At 40.7% G+C, this 20,000-nt stretch overlaps 1 protein-coding gene across 5 annotated transcripts in view; it reads right to left on the bottom strand.

Moving 5' to 3' along the window:
- The window catches only part of LOC138045496 (serine/threonine-protein phosphatase 6 regulatory ankyrin repeat subunit B-like), a 102,192-nt gene that overhangs the window by 45,329 nt on the left and 36,863 nt on the right, over positions 1-20,000 (bottom strand). For all 5 annotated transcript variants that reach the window (XM_068892023.1, XM_068892022.1, XM_068892025.1 and 2 more), the window contains exons 6-18: positions 18,117-18,227; positions 17,545-17,643; positions 17,327-17,428; positions 16,535-16,636; positions 14,583-14,690; positions 10,615-10,713; positions 8,688-8,789; positions 8,261-8,362; positions 7,847-7,945; positions 4,180-4,278; positions 2,985-3,086; positions 1,132-1,233; positions 246-344 (exon numbers count right to left, since the gene is read on the bottom strand). In XM_068892023.1, coding sequence (XP_068748124.1) covers positions 246-344; positions 1,132-1,233; positions 2,985-3,086; positions 4,180-4,278; positions 7,847-7,945; positions 8,261-8,362; positions 8,688-8,789; positions 10,615-10,713; positions 14,583-14,690; positions 16,535-16,636; positions 17,327-17,428; positions 17,545-17,643; positions 18,117-18,227 — 1,326 coding nt within the window. The remainder of the gene's footprint in view (positions 1-245; positions 345-1,131; positions 1,234-2,984; positions 3,087-4,179; positions 4,279-7,846; positions 7,946-8,260; positions 8,363-8,687; positions 8,790-10,614; positions 10,714-14,582; positions 14,691-16,534; positions 16,637-17,326; positions 17,429-17,544; positions 17,644-18,116; positions 18,228-20,000) is intronic.

Here is a 20,000-nt window from a genome sequence, read left to right as displayed (position 1 = left end):
AGAAATACAGTGAAGTTGTAAGCTCCGAGTCATAGACTCCTCGTGGTGGATAGACTTATAAACAGCATCTCGCATCTCGCCTCCCAAAATTTTTTTATCTTTCAGCGCCTATTCGCGGCCATGTTTCTTAACCGAAACCCACAAAAATATTTGCATACGAATGGAGTGTAATTCCGTTAAGATTCAGTTTGAGGGAACAACAACGCTGCTCTGATGTCAAGCGCGTGCGTCTCCGAATCTTTTACCCCTGATCGGCGAGCCACTTCCGTGTCTTCCCTCAAGAGTAGTTTCACAACGTCTAGGTTTCCACATCTGGCTGCTAAATGCAGAGCTCTTTCACCATCCTAAAAGTATGAGTATAAAGGGTTAAACTTTTATTTTCCCCCTAACTGAAAAGTGCACTCGGCACGAGGTGTGCTTCTATATTATTACATATAGATACCGATGAAATACTAGCATTTTCCTTTTTGCTAAAATGTCACCTTCGCCGCGTGCAGTGAAGATATTATTTTTATCTTTCACATATGAAGATATAGGTGTCGTCATGGTAACTAAATAATAATAATAATAATAATAATAATAATTGTCGTGGCTAATCGCAGTCGCAAGTACAGCAACGACGCAGCTCAACAAGGTTAAACCGAAAGCATACAAAGGCGCCTATGGCAGCCGCTATAAGGTCCATGTGTGACATTGGAGCACAGCTTACAGCCAGCTGGAATCAGCTGTATGTTGGTTTTTGCTGAGGGGGGAAAACCGGAGAACCCGAAGCAAAAAAAAAAACGAATAGACAATGAAAAAACGAGCTTCCCCCTCATTGTAAGATTTGTTTTGTGCTGTAAAAATTTGACTTTATCATGATTTGTTTTTCATTACTTTCATGTCTTGTTCCATGTTACACAACACGCGTATTTTAGTGGTTGAGGACCCCTTTTTCGGAAACAGTGTTCGCTGCGCTCGCTAGTGAGAGATACTACCAGCACTCGAAGATGAACAATGGTGTATCCCCACGCAGCCATGGGCTATTCTCCGCCGAGGAGGAGACGAGCAGTAAAACGGGGGAACGCGGTTGAAAGCCACGTGATATAATCTATTTCATGGATTGGGTGGGAGGGTACATAAATAACGTACCTCCTTCGCTGTGTCAGGATCCGCCCCGCTTTTGATCAAGACATCCACAACTTTTTCGCCTCCCTTAACTTTTGCAGCCATATGAAGCGGGGTTTCTTTTGACTACAAGGGAAAAACATAATCTAGACACACGCATAGAGAAAACATTCCTCTTCTACTAAGCACACATTGGACAAAGCTAACAGTGGCTGTCTACCAAATTCATAGTAAGTCGACAAACACAATTTAAGTTGGCATAACTCCCTAACCATTTCTTTGAGGGGGGAAGAAAATACTATAACTATCATGATGGTATAACGTCCCATAATTAGATCATTTTAGCCTGGTTTTCACATAAGCACAAGAAGCATACACAAACTCAGTAGCTTGTTGTTTATTGGAGCCTTTTGTTCGAACAATAGACACTAATTAACAACAAGTAAATGCGCCTGCGTGTGTTGCTTGTGCTTATGCTTGCATCGCTATCGAAAACCAGGCCTTTATGATAACTCTTGTAGATAGCCGAAGAAGCTCGGCTTTACAAACACAAATTTGATTGGGTTGATATTGATGCTGCTCTGTTATGTTTCGATTTAAAGAGGTACTGTGATCAGATTTTGAGAGAGTGCTTGCTTTAACCCTGCCTGACAAAATTGTGAGCTTTGATGTTTATCCGAAGGCTGTTTACGCTGAGTGTAAGTTTTGGGTTTCACGGTCTAGGGAAAAGTGACGTCATTCACTCAACAGCTTACATTTTAATTATGTATGCAAAACACGTGTTAAAAAACCTGAAAGCCCGAAACTCCTGTGCCGCATATTACACGTAACTCAGTTGCGTATATTGTTCAAATGCATTGCATTCTTAAACCAGTGCGTCTGACGTCATTTTCTCCTCGATCCAGCTCTCTCAATATTACAAAGTTAGTAATGGTGGACCGTTAAATAGGAGAATTCCAGTTAACATAAACAAGTGTCCTTTTGAAATTAAGGCTTAAAACTTCACTTCGTCACTCAGTGTTTAATTGACATAGTATTGAAATCCAAAAACAAAAATGTTTGATTTTTTAATCATACTACCACTTTAACAAATCGAATGTGGTTTAGCATTGCCTGTATTCTTATCGGCAATGATATTCGTTATCACATTGGTTTCCCGAACGATGATATTGCTGTGTCTTGACCCCGAATTGCGGAAGGCTGCAACATTTTAAAATGAATATGGGAATCTTTGCTTATGTCATTGCCTATGCTTTGTGTCGTTAACACGAAAATTTTCTCATAGAAGGCATCGTATTGTAAACGAATTGACCTTATTCACGATGGCCGCCATGTTGAATTTGCTATTATCATGCAAATTAGCTACACACTTCTGAGGGCGCAAACAGCACAAGTTCGATCGCGAGAGGTTATAACGAATATCTTAGCCACACAGATGATTTGTTACACGTTCATTGAATGTTTGTCACCTAAGTAGTAAAATAGAATGATTACACAAGTTGCTTCGATGTTTCTTTAGTGAAAAATGAGCAGAAAGCGAAGTAGAAAGTCAAAAGTCAAAAGCAATCAAAAGATATAAAATTATTACAAAAGGTACTTACTTATAAATTCTAAAATGTACTTTTAGCAATGTTATTTCAATATTTCGACAAGCCGATTTTCCGCAATTTGCCCTTTTTCCAATGTTTGGAAGGAAAATGGGCTAATCATCCCATCATTCCTCAGAAATTATCTGATATATCGCGTTCGGAGATACCTCATTATGCAATGCACTTTCAATAATCAGTACTTTATTCTTGGATGATTGATTAGAAAACGATAGCCTTTTGCTAATAAAGCAAAAAACGTAAACAAAGATTCATAATTTCCATCCTTACCACGCCTCCAACGACTGAAACATCAGCTCCGAATCCAACCAGTAACTGCGCAGCGAGATGCTTCCTATTCAGGGCTGCGATGTGAAGAGGAGTGTATTTGTTCTGCGGTAAGAAATGAGCAGAAAAACAAGTCTTGGACTTCTTATAAGCACTCAACAATACTGAATTGGACGGTGCTCTTTGACCGTCTGTAAATTTGAAACAAATCCTTGAGAAATGTCTCAAGTTGATCCTTTATGTCCCGTCCAGACTTGATGACCATACCTGGTTCTCGAGCGCGGGCACCAGTCTGAACAAACCATGGGAAAATTTCAAGTACTGACTGTACCCTGGGAAGAACACCATCGACCGTCTTAGTCTGAACACCTTGTCTCCAGTTCCCTAGCCTTGGGAAAATTTGGGCGCAGTAACAGCAACTTTAGGAATTGTACTCAACGAAGAGAATGGCGAATCGTAAAAAGATTTTTTGAGAACGAGCTATCTGAACGAAATGCATCTTAGTTCTCGTGGTGCTTGAGCGCCATTCCATTTGTCGTCACCAAGATAACAACAAAGAAGACAGTCGATTTCAAGATGATGCTATTTCACAATACTAAGACTCCCCCGCTCCCCCCTCCTCTGCTCAAAAAAGACAATGTCCCTTAGACTAAGGAAAAATGTTCAAGCATAATTACTTGCGAATATTTCATCAGAGAAAGCGCCTTGTTTCTTTAAATATTTTTCGCTTGGAGACATTTGAATATTATACTGAATAGCCATTTGCGGGGCAAACCGAAGTACCCGGAAAAGAACCGCCTGGACATCTGAGTCAATGATCAAACGATTTAAATCACATAGGAAGTCGAGTTAAGGAACTGCATGCGGGACCGCGGGAGACATTGCAGATGTTAGCACTTTCTCTCAGTTATTAGGGAGTTGAAGCACGCGCGCTTTTTAGACGCGGACGGCAATAGGAAGAGAACATTTCACGTGCCAGGACAGTGGTGATGCTAAGAAAAGATACTTAGCAATGTAAATACGGTTGTACGGAGACAAATTAAAAGGGAAAACAGCTCATTTCCGGTTACTGTCCGTGTCTCAAAAACGCGCGTGCTTAAGTTGAGTATTGGTCGGGAAGGAGTTTGTGATCCCGCAACCTCCCGTACAGTAGTCCCGTACTCAACTAAGCGACCGGTCGCATTTACAATGTTTGTACCTTGTTCTTGATGTTGACGGGCACGCCTTTTTCCAACAACAACTTTAACAATCCCACGTGACCCTTTCTCGCTGCGTCGTGGATGCTCAAACCTCCACTCTGAAACAAACATATAATGAAAAAAATCGAGTAAGAATGTAAAATTTCATTACCGCTGAAGACGAGTTAATACAGAACTTAAGCAACGATGACGGCGACGGCAAAGAGGACGTCATCTCAAAATACACATTAGCGTTATTGTAATCACGTCGTGTCTATTTCAACCTTTTTAATATGACAAAGGTGTGGTAGTTCCTCAAGAATGGGGAGCTTAAGCAACGACAACCGCGACGGCAACGAGAGCGTCAAACATTTGCATATTTAGTGGCCAAAAACAATAGCTTTGCACGCCCTGCACGTGCGTTTTTCACGTTTGTCCATTTCTTTGCCGTCGTCAGCAAAACAACACCGTGAAATAGCCAAATTTTAAGTTTTATGAAGAACGTTAGTAAGTGATTACGATGATGTGAATTTATATTTTGAGATGACGTTCTCGTTGCCGTCCCCTTCGTCGTTGCTTAAGCTTCCTAATTACACTGGTCGGAACGGCACTTAATTTAGGGGAGCAAATGAAAATTCATCTCCAGGTGTTGACGTCCTCAATAAACCTCAAATTTGGCTATTTCACGTCGTTGTTTTGCCGACGACGGCAAAGAAATGGACAAAAGTGCAAAACGCACGTGCAGGGCATGCAAAGCTATTGTCTTTTCCCACTAAATATGCAAATTCGTTGCCGTCGCCGTTGTCGTTTCTTAGAGCAGTTTTCAATTGAGTGTCGTGAAACCAAAACCAAAGTAATTACTTTGGCCAATCAAAAAGGTCGGAGACAATCCAGTAAACCAATCAAAACTCGAAGTAATTACAAGTAGCCGACACAAAGCGCGGGAAAATGTGAACGCGCGAGCCACGATTGCTTTTGGTTTCACTTCTGATTGGTCGAAAAAATGGCGCGAGAACTTTGAACCAATCACTGAGTGAAGTAATCATAAACCAAAGTAATTCACTAATATGTGGCGTGACAAATAACCGAAAATAACAATGACGTTGGCAAGCTTGTTTAAACGCAAACTCGACAGTTCGGGTGCTTATGCGAGATGAGCGTTTGAATAAATTACCGTTATGAGAGTCTATTTGAATCTAGTTAATATATCGTAGGCACTATCAAGCATTAATGTAAATTTATAAATGCCTTAATGGGATAGGTCCTGAGTACATTGAATTGCCGACTTGTTGAAAAGTATATTATATAGGGGAAAGAGCAGTAACTTAGAACAAGACCGCTTTCACGCTGAGTGGATGCACAAGTCTTTTTCTTTTGTTGGTAGCAAATTATGGAATACGTTGCAGATTACTGTTAGAAATTGTGATGATATTAAAGATTTTATGAGGGGATTACACAAATGTAATTTAGAATCATTTTACTCGACTTTGGGCCGTGTAATTTTATTGTAGAATTTTAAACTCTCGATCCTGGGTACTCATTTTACCGATACACGTGCACGTTCTCACTAGTTTTATTGTAAGCTCTGTTGTGTCTACGTGATTAAATAAACTACTTACTTACTTACTTACTTACTTACTTACTTACTTACTTGGTTTAATGATGGTCATAATAAATAAAGAAATAATTAATGTAATGTTATATAATATAAATATTGAAATATTTTATTTTCCTTTTTTTTTAAACTTGCAGGTTTCATAGTAGCCCCGATTGGACTGCTTTGATTTGGTTCCTAGCCGGATATTAGGGAGCTTTAGCAACGACGACGGGAACGGCAACGAGAACGTCATCTAAAAACATAAATTCGCGTTATTGCAATCACTTCGAGACTCTTCCAAGCTTTGTAATATGACAAAGGTGTAGCAGTCCCTCAGGAATGAAACCGTTATGAGCGGCGCTTAATTTAGGGGAGAAAATGAAAATTTATCTCCAAGTGCTGACGTTGTCCATAAATCCTCCAATTTGGCAATTTCACGTTGTTGTTTTGCAGACGACGGCAAAGAAAGAGACAAGAATGAAAAATGCACGTGCAGAGCGTGCAAAGCTACTGTTTTTGCCTACTAAATATGCAAATTTGTGACGTTCTCGTTGCCGTCGCCGTTGTCTTTGCTAAAGTTCCCTATTTAAACACGAAGACGCACTATATAAGGGGTGGCCTCACCCCCTGCTTTTGTTCGAATTCATTCAAGCACGACTGATTAATTATCCAAGATGGCGATCAACAAACAGCAACATAGAGACGGAAACCCTAAAAGATATTTCTAGCGCAAGCAAAAGGTACTCAGGATTAAAAAATGAACGGCAGATTATATTTTAACACATATTACGGGCACATTGCCATAAGGGGCTATTTTAGTGCACAAATTATCACAAAGCTTTCGGTTGCGTCCACGTTTGATTGATAAATCATTCGCATGTGCCTAAGGCACCGCGCCTTTTATACTGCGTCTTCGTGTTTAAGGGCCAATTCGATAAACTTGGAAAGTGAAGAACTTAAACTCGTAAATATTGGCGCTTGTCTAGGCTATGTTCCTTTTTCAAAATCCGAATCCATACCAGTGCCGGAAAAGGACGGATTTTTTTCATCAAAATAAGCGGTGAATCCGAAAAAAAAAATAGTTGTCATGGCGACCAGCGCGTTTGCCTTCCACTGGCTTCTTCAGCTGACAATATGCACTTTTTTCGAATATTTCACCGAAGAAGGCCCCAGACTATCCTATATTCCATATTAGCATGTACTAAAACAGTGGATAGCGTTGAACTCTCTCGCGTGCTGATTGGCTACTCAAACTCCAGATATTCTTTGCTATTCACCTCCGAGCAATAGACCTTTTTACCGATACGGCGGCCATTTTGATTTCTATTGTTTCGAATAGCTATTATGGGATGCCCAGGGGGCAAATAACATTAATTTGCCCCCTGAGCATCCCATAATGTCTTTCAAAACGATAGAAATCAAAATGGCCGCCGTATCGGTAAAAAGGTCTATTCGCGCGAAATTTGCGCCAGAAAACGTTGTAATCTTTGCAGGAACAAATGAGTTAAAATCATCTTTTTGTGCTATACTATCTCACTGTTTTAGTATATACTAAAACAAGTATTAACCTCTGTGTCGGTGGCTAGTGGTGGCTATTTACCTCGCCGCTTCGCGGGTCGGTAAATAACCACCACTAGCCACCTCTACTTCGGTGAATAGTTGCTAACTATCAGGGGAGGATGAGGGAAGAGAACACATCCCCATGCCAAAAGCTGTGAAACTATTCAATCAGTTGCCTTCCTTACAATAGCCGCGCATCATGACCACGGACTAAATTTAGAGTGAAAGAATTATCATTGTAAGAGACCCACGTATGGTGGATATATTCTCTCCCCTCGTCCTCTCTTGATACTAGATAGTCCCAAAATCCAGAGTCGAATAATCTCTAAACTGCCTGCTCTGCGAATGGGTGCTATAGATTAAATTTTCGCCCTTAAAAAGGCTAAATTCGTTTTAGGGTAAAATATTCGGATTTGGAACACAGGTCTAGGAAAGCCTAACAGGGCTTTCAACACAAGAAAATAGCATCAAACTGGAAAAAATGTAGCATAAAAAAAAACAACAACAACAACATCAAACTGTACTGCTACCTTATTTGGCATGTGTACAAGAACACCCCTCTTGATAAGAGCAGTGGAAGCTTCCAGGTTGCCCGCCTGACAAGTCATATGAAGAAGAGTGCTCCCATCCTATAAAGAAATGGGTGTCATGTGTCAGGCAGCTGGTTTGGATTTGTAAAGTTACCAATCTCGCAATCGACTTTGACGTCATCTCGATAAGAATTGAAAACATGGTTTGTTGTCATAATAAGCGTTTTCGTCATTCCATTCGCTGTTACCGTCAACATCGTCGTCAGAATATTCTAACCAGTGACGTCATGTAATCGTCATTGTCATGATCAGGTCACCATGATCATAATCATCCTACACATGGTAAGAGTTACTATCACCATAGCAACGTCACCTTCATTGTAAACTTCAATATTATCATCAGATTGCTCTTACCCTGTTCCTCGCAGAAGCATCCACTTTGAATTTCTCCAGAAAATATAAAATAACAGCTTGATGTCCGCCATGAGCGGCGTAATGAAGTGGTGTCATTTCCTCCTGAACAAGAGCAGACATGAAATCAGTGAGCGCAATGATGGAAAACTCCAGCAATTCAAAAGAAAGACCAGCTCAATCTGGCTTCATTTCCAGGTATCTACTCCGAAGAGGCTTAACATCTTTCTTACTGGGTGGGGGAAGGGAAAAGGTGAATAACAAATCCTGAGGGAAAAGAGGATAAGGGAAACGAGATCCTTATGCACTCGTAAGATTTTAAGCCTTCTGAAATGTCTCCTTTTCCCAGCTTTCTCCAGCGCTTTTTTCACCAAATTGAACTGCCTGTAAAAAAGAACTTTATACATATATATCTGTTCTGTTGTCTTACGTTATCAAGGATGTTGGGATTCGCTTTCGCAGTATGCAGAAATTTCACCATTTCCTCGTCTCCTTTGATAGCAGCTATGTGCAACGGTGTCTTTCCCACATTCTAAAAAAAAAAATCCATATTGTTGCATTATACACTCAGCTAAGGCGCGGTCCACACTTATCCGGATTTTTTTTTTAATCCGCAACTTTTTCTTTGCAGATTAGCCTTCCGTCCACACGTATTATTTTAAATAAAGAGTAAAGATCCGGCGAGTCTGCTCTATAGAATAGAAAGTTTGAATACGGAAAGAATTTGGAACCGTGTGGACGGTCTAATCTGGATATTAGGGAGCTTACGAAACGAGGACGGCGACGGCAACGAGGACTTCATTTTAAAATACGAGTTCGCGTTATTCATATCACTACGAAACTATTTCATGTCGTTTCGCGTTAAAAATGTGTAGTAACTGTCGAGGAATTAAACTGGTATGAGTGAGTTGGAAGCGTAGAGAGAGAACTGAAAATTCATCGTCATGTGCTAAGGTCCTCCACAGAACCTTGAATTTGATCATTTCACGTCGTCATTTAGGAGATGACGCCAAAGAAATGTACCAAAATGTAAAACGCAAGTGCAGAGCGTGCAGAGCCATTGTTTTTGCTCACTAAACCTATTGTTTTGTAGCGTCGTCGTTGCCGTCGGCGTCGTCGTTTCGTAAGCTCCCTATATTCAAATATCTGATGACGTTCCAAACTCAGATCCAGTCTTTACCGCGTAAATATTCAACATGGCCGCTGAACGAAATGCTATCGCTTCTCTTGTCGCCGCACGCCTGAGGCCACATGCTCTGTTGACATTAGTCATAGAGGAGTCCAGGGCCCGTTTCTCGAAAGTCCCGATAACTTTTCAAGCCCGAAAAGCCATTAGTGAAACTGTCAACCGCTTGTTTTGGAAAGCCGATCTTTTGACATGTTTTCAAGGCCACAAAAAGAAAAATTGCTGTGAAGTTTGACGACTTAAATCCTCTCCGTTCTTGAGATGCAAAGGGAATTGTGAGACCCGAAAATGGCCCGCAAAGTTTCGGGACCTTCGAGAAACGCGTCCCTGGACACTAGAACGAACCCGGTTACGGGTGGACGGGCAAAATTCGATTTCAATACCTTACGTGTAGACAGCGTGAACGTTTTTGAATCCGCAGAGAAAACGTTAAGGATTTAAAAATATCAAGATACGTGAGGACGGGGCATAAGGGTACATGAAATAATGATTATTTCTTTCACAAATTTACTTGAGATTTAGTTGAAATTTGGTAAACCGCGGCTCCCTGGCCTTTATCTGATTATCTAAGACAAGTTCTTTGGCTCTCCGAGCAGCCCTGAAGCCAGGAAAATCAAATCATTCAGACATTGAGATAAAACTAGCACACTTGGAGAGGAACAAAGAGAACAACATAAGATGTGGAGACTGTTTATTGGGAAACTCAAGTTGGTTTTTAATTTGTGTAAATGCTTAGTACGGAGACCGAAATAGGTCATTCTCTTAGCTTAGGATAGGTATCTGCCATTTGCACAATGATTCGCTGAAATCTACTTAGAGAATATGCAACGTGGATAAACTATAAAGGGAATTAAATGGAACACACACTTTCCTTTCGCGTGTTCCCTTCGAAATTTTTGACTCCTTTTTGGAATCTTGAAAAAAAGATACATCATAACAGCTTAACCAAGTGTCCTCGACCTTAGAAACTGTATTTTACGTGTATTACCAAGATATTTCTCTCCGTGTCGGTAAAAGGTATCGAGCGGCCCTACTTTTTAGATTTAAATCGATTTGCGGAGTACGCAAGTAATGAGTTAATTAATTGAACAGTATTGCAATGGAGAATTTCTATGTGTTGTTGTTGTTTAGTATGGTTCAGACTGGTGTAAAAAAGCTGATGTAATCTTACGTTTTGTTCGTCAGGCGGAGCTCCAGCCTGGACCAGTGATTTGACGACCTCTATATCTTTGTTATCCACTGCTAGATGTAATAACGTGTCGCCACTGGCCTGTCGAAAATAAGTGGAAAACTGAATAAATGAATGCGTGAGTGGATGAACGAATGAATGATCGAGTGAGTGAATGAGTGAGTGAGTGAATGAGTGAGTGAGTGAGTGAGTGAATGAATTAGCAAAATGAGTGAATGAGTGAATGAATGAGTGAATGAATGAATGAACGAACGGATGGGGGAAATAATAATAGATTGGACAACTAATTGATTGAATACAGAGCGTATGGATTTGTGGATGGATGGATGGATGAATGATCTGCTGTAGCTACCTGCGGGCCCGTGCATTTGTGTAAATAGCTCAAGTTAAGAAAATACAGATTGTTGTTGTTGTTGTTGTGTTGTTGTTTTTGTTTTATGAACGGAAGTTGTCCTTAGGGTCAAGTGATTTGTGTTGTGTAAACTTGACAGTCAATTTTTCGATAGAAGTCTTTGGTCAGTCTACTGCCGGTTGAAGTGGAATACAGTTCTGGTTAACAGTGATTTAACATTAAAAGACATTAGCGTATAGTCATGAGGTGTTTTGTACCGTCTTGACAGAAGTTTGTAGACTGAAGTTTGGATTGGGATTTGAGTACTATATTGCTAAGAAAAAAGTAAAATCGTTCTCTGGTAAAAAGTTTTGAAAAAACTATGAGCTTTCGACAGACTGAACTTCTGCCTTCAACGGATAAAAATGTGTGAAGCCTAAAAGCGAAAGAAATTTAAATATAACGAAAAATTCGCATAAATTAAAGGGTAAAAGCATGTAGTGGAAAGAATGTTTAAAATGCTAAGAAAATTAGTGTTTCTTTAAGAGAATGTGATATTGTCTTGGGAGCGGGCACGAATTGTTGTCTGCCCCTACAGTTTTTGCCGTGTGCCATGACTCCAATGTCTTTCTGCTCCGGTTGTTCGCTTTGTCAATGATTTTAGAATTGTTAAAGTCAATATCATGATTAAAAGTCCACGCGTGTTTTGCGACATTTGAGCCTTTAGTACAATGCTTTAAGTTCCTCATATGTTCCTTTCTCCTAGTAGTAAAGGATCTTTTAGTTTCGCCAATGTAGCTCCACGGGCAAGATGCGCATGGAATTTTATAGATGACATTGCACTGGTCGTCTTCGGCAGGTCGAAACTTAGGGATAGGGAAATGCTGCTGTAAAGTTTTAACTGGTCTGCTAGTGACTTGGATGTCGTGTTCCTTGAGGATTCTTGTGAGAGGTTCCGTGATGCCTTTGATGTAGGGAAGGACTGCAAAGTTGCGTCGGTTTGTTGGCTCAACCCATTTAAAAAACATACCAACCAACTCTTCTGGAGTAGGTGTAGGTGGTGGAGGCCTCGCTTTCTTTCTTATAACATCAGCAGCGATTTTTTTGGGATAGCCGTTGGAGTGTAAAGCGGCGCAAACACGAGCAGTTTCACGGGTCTTTCCAACTTGTGTGTTGGGGAGATTCAAAGCTCGATGCAGGAGTGTCTCAGCGGTGCTGATTTTATGTTTCCTGTCATGGTGTGAATGGAAGTCGAGATATCTATCCGTATGCGTGGGTTTGCGGTAGATGTCGACCAAAAGTTTTCCGTTATCGCGCGAAATGAGGGTGTCAAGAAAGGGTAGTTGGCCGTTGGACTCGTGTTCGATGGTGAAAGAAATATGCTGATCGATTGAGTTCAATGAATTGTGAAAGGAGGCAACAGCGTCGCTCTTAATAATGCAGAAACTGTCGTCTACATACCGCTTCCAAAATTTCGGCGAGACAGTAGTCGTGTTGATTGCTGTTTTTTTTTTTTTTCTGTAGTAGCCAACCTATGCATGAACTCAATCGATCAGCATATTTCTTTCACCATCGAACACGAGTCCAACGGCCAACTACCCTTTCTTGACACCCTCATTTCGCGCGATAACGGAAAACTTTTGGTCGACATCTACCGCAAACCCACGCATACGGATAGATATCTCGACTTCCATTCACACCATGACAGGAAACATAAAATCAGCACCGCTGAGACACTCCTGCATCGAGCTTTGAATCTCCCCAACACACAAGTTGGAAAGACCCGTGAAACTGCTCGTGTTTGCGCCGCTTTACACTCCAACGGCTATCCCAAAAAAATCGCTGCTGATGTTATAAGAAAGAAAGCGAGGCCTCCACCACCTACACCTACTCCAGAAGAGTTGGTTGGTATGTTTTTTAAATGGGTTGAGCCAACAAACCGACGCAACTTTGCAGTCCTTCCCTACATCAAAGGCATCACGGAACCTCTCACAAGAATCCTCAAGGAACACGACATCCAAGTCACTAGCAGACCAGTTAAAACTTTACAGCAGCATTTCCCTATCCCTAAGTTTCGACCTGCCGAAGACGACCAGTGCAATGTCATCTATAAAATTCCATGCGCATCTTGCCCGTGGAGCTACATTGGCGAAACTAAAAGATCCTTTACTACTAGGAGAAAGGAACATATGAGGAACTTAAAGCATTGTACTAAAGGCTCAAATGTCGCAAAACACGCGTGGACTTTTAATCATGATATTGACTTTAACAATTCTAAAATCATTGACAAAGCGAACAACCGGAGCAGAAAGACATTGGAGTCATGGCACACGGCAAAAACTGTAGGGGCAGACAACAATTCGTGCCCGCTCCCAAGACAATATCACATTCTCTTAAAGAAACACTAATTTTCTTAGCATTTTAAACATTCTTTACACTACATGCTTTTACCCTTTAATTTATGCGAATTTTTCGCTTTTAGGCTTCACACATTTTTATCCGTTGAAGGCAGAAGTTCAGTCTGTCGAAAGCTCATAGTTTTTTCAAAACTTTTTACCAGAGAACGATTTTACTTTTTTCTTAATATGAATCCTGGTAACGGATCTTCAATATTTTTACTATATTGTTAACTGTTTCGATAGTTGGTGCTTCGGAGACCCACAGAACGAGACGATATGGCTCATAGGTGTGTTACGTTTGGGTACTTTCAGCAGTTCGTAGAGTCTCGGCGGTTCTGGTACGCGGCACCGGCCTCATGCTGTAGTAGCGTTGAATGTCGACAGACTCAGACTCCTACTTCTTAAGTAGGATGTTGTGCAGTCTTCGTTGAAGTGTTGGTGTCGGGTCTCCCTTTGTGGTTTGTATGTCTGTCTGTCGCTAACAAGTGAGTCCATTTTCTCAAAGTAATCTTTCTTGCCCACTGATAGCCGACACAACGCCCTTTGTCAACACCAGGAGCTCATCAAGAGGAGCCTCTATCTCCTCTAATTCCTTGAGTCAACCCTTTCCCGAGTAAATTTATTTTTAGGACTAGGTTTTTCCCGTGAAAAGTATCATAATTCCCTTGACGCTGAGATAGCTCTGTTTTGATTGGCTTTTACGACAGCAGGAGCTCATTAAGAGCTCCTGACAACAGTGAGCGTGCTCAATCTCCCAAGGGAGGTGTTCTATAAATAAATCTACTCGGGAAAGGGTTGACTCCGAGGCCACGTATGGGAGATAGAGGCTCCTCTTGATGAGCTCCTGTCAACACGTAATACGACGGTGTTGTCGTCGTTCTTCACCGAGTCTTTTCAGTGCCTGTCGTTCGTCCTTAGTCAGCTTACAATTCGTTAACGAGGCGAATTGTACAGTGGAAGCTATTCTACGCCTGATGTTATCCTTAGTATAGGTCCTGATTCTGATATAAGAACATGTGTTTCAGGGGCGAATCTAGGATAAATAATGACCGGTTTCCAAACAACGAAAAAGCTTCTAGGGGGGCCAAGGGCATGCTCCCCCGGGAATGTTTTGGATTTGAACTCTCCAAAGTCCCCATTCCCATGTTTCTGACCGATTTCCGTTAAACGGTGGAACCGGTAAGGATCCACCCCTGTGTTTGTTGTCGCTTAATACGCACCGATCTACCAGCTTTCACATCTTGGTCCGCTTGTGCAGAATTTAACAGCTGTTTGATTGCTTGAGGGCAGTTGACTCTTACAGCAATAAACAAAGGTGTGTCACTTTTCTGCCAAAAAATATACATAATAGAGAGTAAAGAAAAAATATAACACAAACCGACAAAGGGGGCCTTGAATACTTTTGATCTTAATTAAAATGGAATCCTGTCCTGAGTTTAAAGCTGAGGAGAAAAAGCAATACCTGACATCACACATTTTCCAAACAGATCACTATGACTATCCTAAACATGTGGTATCTGAATTTCAAATTCCAATCAACTGTTTCGTTTTTCGCTGCCATTCATTATTGTTGGGGATAGGGTTAATTAATAGCCTGTCGTTCGTACATATTATGATATTTTGTTTACCCTCATATTAAGGGAATAACATGACTTTTTGAGGGAATCTTGTTTATTTGCGCCCGCGTAGTGTCATTTGTGGCCCGAGCGCGAAGCGCGTCATGGTCCGCATGTGTTATAGAAACCATAATAACCCCCACCAATTTCTTGTGTGTGACCGATCGTGCCAGGGCAAAATTTTCGATAAAGAATTTCCATGACATTTGAAGAAGAAGGTATAAACCAAACCTCAACATCGCGAAATGAGAGTCAGTCAAAAGTCAGATAAAAGAAAACAAAAGGAGAAGTAAAGAAGCTGGGGCCCGCTTCTCGAAAGTCCCGATAACTTTTCAAGCCCGAAAAGCCATTTGTGAAACTGCCAACCGCTTGTTTTGGAAAGCCGATCTCTTAACATGTTTTCAAGGTAACAAAAAGAAAAATGACTGTGAAGTTTGACGACTTAAATCCTTTCCGTTCTTGAGAAATAAAAGGAATTGTGACACCCGAAAATGGCCCGTAAAGTTTCGGGACTTTCGAGAAACGGGCCCCTGGACCTACTAAGCACCCTTACTTGCAGTCCGTGGGGAAAGAAATACGAAGGAGACAGCTTAAAGAAATCGGACCGAATGCATAGATTAGGCACTTTTATGGCAAAAAAGGAAAGGAAAGGAAGTTTATTTAAGGTCTAATCTTCTAGCGCTGGGGCACTAATTGAGGACACTGTAAATCGAAATCAACATATTAACGCAAACAAAATAAAATTTCGGTTTTTGAGGAGATGGAAAAACTGGAGTACCCGGGAGAAAAACCTCTCGTTGCAGAGTAAAGAACCAGCAAACTCAACCCACATAAGATGCCGAGTGTGGAAATCGAATCCGGGCGAGTGCTCTCACCACTGCGCCATCCCTGTACCCCAGCAGTCGCTATACGGTCCATGGCTGATCCCGGAGCTAAGCACCACAGTCAGTTTTAATTAGGTGGGACTCGATTTTTGATGAGGGAGGAAAACCGCAGCCTGCCAATCGAGTCACGCTGAAAGCGACTTAAACTCAGCCCACATAATGGTTGCAAAGTTGGGAAGTGCCGATTATGACCAAGAAGTACAGCACAGGGTGTTTCCAGACTGTCACCTGTCCAGATAACAACCCAGTCCAACAGGACTTAACTTCAGAGAACTAACGGGAACCAGTGATTTCCTTTTGGATAAGCCGTACACCACATCCAAAGCGATTTTCCCAGTAAGCAACAAAGTTTGTGTGCTCGCGACAAAAAGGGAAGCTGTCATCAACATTCCTTGATAACCAGGGGCATCATTAAAAAAGGCAAACTTAAGAACGATGCTAACACTCCCAAACATGTTTAGTGTAACTTAGTTCAAATTAAAGAAAATAAAATTTAAAATAGGGATGTGGAAGGGTAGATGCAAGGTAGTGGCTCTCGAGTTGGCTCCCTTGGGTCTCAGGGATAAGTGATAGGCATTCACAGCAAGGATGGGACCCTCCCCCCCACCCCCCTCACTCATTTTAATCTGGCTCTTTCTCTGGTGACACTGTGAATGGAATCTTGATACAAACCTTGTTTGGTATACCAATATTGGCGCTGAACTTTGCAAGAAGAAGATCCACAATGCTGACATGTTTTCTTTGGCAGGCTAAGTGTAGCGGCGTATCACCATCCTAGCGAAATAAGTCGAAATTAATTAAGAAGAGTCTTGCTATCGTTAGCTCTGGTCTAAAAACAAAATTTTGTATCGATGGACTGCAGAAAGTAATGCTTTGGGTTCGGTTCATTCCTTCGGCGAAGTGTGGTAACTGATAGGGAGACGAAACAAAATTTTACGTTAGAGCGTAACAAAGATTCGTTCTTAACTTTCTCTATTTTCACATCAAAACTGTTTTCACTTATCCAGTTACTAGATACTTCGCCTACATGGCACAAAGATGGAAGAATTGCGCCATTTGCGAAAGACCTACAATGGGAATCTTTGCTTACAATTGTTGCCTCATTTTATCACATAATCATCATTTTCTAGTCCTTCAGCAAAGAAATCTGGAAATGTCCATTTTGTAATAAGCTCTCTTTAAAATTCTGACCTCAATGAACCACGCAAATGCTAATCTTTAAGGATTGTTGCTTTGGAAATTCTGAGAATGCATGAGCTCATTAACCTTTGGATAACAAGTAATTTATCAGTTTTCGATGCCTCACATTTTGCTTATTATCCAAAACAAAAGGCTTTAAATCGGGGAAATGAAAACGTCTTCTCAAGTAAATTCATATGTAGATGAGACGAAGAGTAAAGTTGCTTGCCTGAAAGGCTAGAAAAACACATCTCCATAAGCTTGATTTTAACCATGGAAACTTACATTATTGACAATGTTGGGCTTTGCTTTCGCACTGTACAGGAATCGCGCCATGGCTACATCACCCAGCTCCGCAGCTATATGAAGAATCGTGTTACCGTCAGCCTGTAGAGGAACAATATTGATCAATACAGGAGATTTATTTAAGATCGTTCTTGTTTAACAATAACGATTAAGCCTGCTTTCGATGATTAGCAAACTAACGTAAAAAACACACGTACGTTCTTCGCGTCTGTTTTTGCTCCACTTTGGACCAGCAGTCTGCAAATTTCCACGTTTCCCTTCCTCGCAGCAATGTGAAGGGGTGAATCGCCATTTTCCTGTCGAAATATAAAGAAATAACAACTCGTACTGTTTCTGTTTCCATCTTCTTCTTCACCATCTTCGTATTATTATTATTATTATTATTATTAAATTATGTGGTTTTATTTCACTTTTGTTTAAATATGTGTCATTACCAAAAATTGCGGAATTTGAAATTTCTAAGCAATGATCTACGTCGCTCCTGGAAGATCTAATTGTACATTACATTGAGATGCTGTGAAACGATTTGACGATTTTACATTTTTTGCGATAGTACCCATTTTTGACACTTACGCAAGATGTCTTGTCCATTTTTTGTTTTGTCCATTTTGTTTATTATTATGCTTATTACTATGAGATCTATTATAAGAACTTGTGTCGCAAGAAACGCAACTTACTTTCAAACCTAATTACTTTCGACATTTAAATGAAATTTGCCCCATTTTGTGTCATTTTGTCGCATGATTTCGGCGCAAGAGAAGCCAATTACCTCTTTGCATGTCTGATGCACATCGTCGTCCAAAATTTCAAAATCCATGAGCTCCTTCAGGTCTTCTATGCTTTCATTATTCACAGCTTCTAGCAGCAATGCGACCGCATTCTGTACAAAAGTTACAAAGGCGGTTTGTTTTATGGGTTCATGTCACCGACTAAGAGCGGATAAGGTAAGAGAACGGATTCCTATCTTTTTTAAAATAGCAATAGACCTTTTCGGCTTGTACATTTTGTTTTCCCAATAAAGATCATGTGATAATATTAAGGAGGATTGGTCCTTTTTTTGTTCATTAAAAAGAGTGAATACACGCACGCATCCCCTTATTTTAATGAACAAAACAAAAGACCAAGCCTCCTGAGTATTATCACATGATCTGTATTGGGAAAACAAAATGTACAAGCCGAAAAGGTCTATTCCACGCATATTTGAAATTTCATTACGTCATTACAACTGGCCAATCAGATGCCTCTATAAGAATAGCTGTGTAACTGAACCATGCGCTAAGATTAGATTTCAAAAAAACTATCATCGGAAAAGGCCCATGTGTGTGGGATTCGCTCTCTTACATCATCCTCCCTTACACCGACATACTTTATGCATCGCAAAAAAAAATTATTTATTTATTTATTTATTTATTTAACTTTGCCAGTCAAGCTGACAGAGAGCCACAACAGCTTGCGCCAATTACTGTGGCCCCCTTTGTAACCCTCCCAACCATTATACACAAGAGAAGACAGACCACAACACCTGGAACTACGCGTATTTTTCCATAGACAACTTGAGTTACCATGGTCATCATTTGTCACCTGCTTCACAATAAGTAATGGTCCGGCTAAGAAGCAGGCAGCCCAGCGGCAAAAGTACTTAGAAGCTGCGAAATATTAATTAACTTCACTCCAATCGAGGCATCTGATTGGCTAATATCGGAAAATGTCGAAAAAAGATGAGAAAAAAATGAAAAAAAAGCCTTTTTTGGATTTCTTCTTCCCCATGCCCTTGATCTCTGTCTCTCGGCCAAATTTGGGCATTGTTCTATGCGCCAATCAAATGGCGCATAGAATCTTGACGATATTTACAAACATAGTTTTTGAAGGCATAATGATTTGTTCTACGAAACAGAATCTAATTTTTTAGACGGCAAGTCGATTACATTTTTCATTGAAATTCAAATTTCGCGCTTTTAGCTGCTTACACCAATGGGAACAGCCGAACTTAATTTGATTAAAAATGTTGGCACATTTTAACTAACCGACGCTATTGCCGCGGGCTATTGTTTTTCTGCCTGCTTCTTAGCCGGACCATTACATAATATACATATAGCAATGGAATACCTTTTCGACAATTTTCCTAAAAGCATGGCTGGACAATAGACCATGTTCGTATTCTCAGTATTGGACTGGAACTAGCTTGCTAATGGGGGGGAATATATTAAAAAGTATTTGCATTTTAAAAGGTCTCCCCGAATTAGCCTCCATTGCAAGCTAGTTCCAGTCCAATACTGAGATTGCGAATATGGTCTTTTGCGCGTCTGAACCTAGATTAATGGCCGGGTCTTTGAGGCGGGCAATTCAAAATGGCGGACAGGAGTGCAAGCACTAGCTACTAAATACAGGAATCGCACCGGGTTCGTATCGGGTTGTGATTGGCCGGTTGGCACAGAGAGAAGGATTGTGAGCATTTCACAATAATTACATGATGTAAAGTACACATCGCTGACCCGCAAATTAAGTCCAAACACTTATTTTTAGACTGTGCTGTTAGGGTTAGGGTTAAGATTTAAGTCTAAGTACCCATTTTTATTTGGTTAGCTTTCAACATATTTGAATACCTCAAAATTAGCGACTATTTGCATCGCTTGTTTCAGTAGACTAATGGTCA

The sequence above is a fragment of the Montipora capricornis genome, chromosome 4, assembly GCF_036669925.1.
Source record: "Montipora capricornis isolate CH-2021 chromosome 4, ASM3666992v2, whole genome shotgun sequence".
Taxonomy (NCBI): Eukaryota; Metazoa; Cnidaria; class Anthozoa; order Scleractinia; family Acroporidae; genus Montipora; species Montipora capricornis.
Note: the sequence above shows the minus strand (reverse complement) of the source record. Positions and strands in the feature narration are given on the sequence as shown.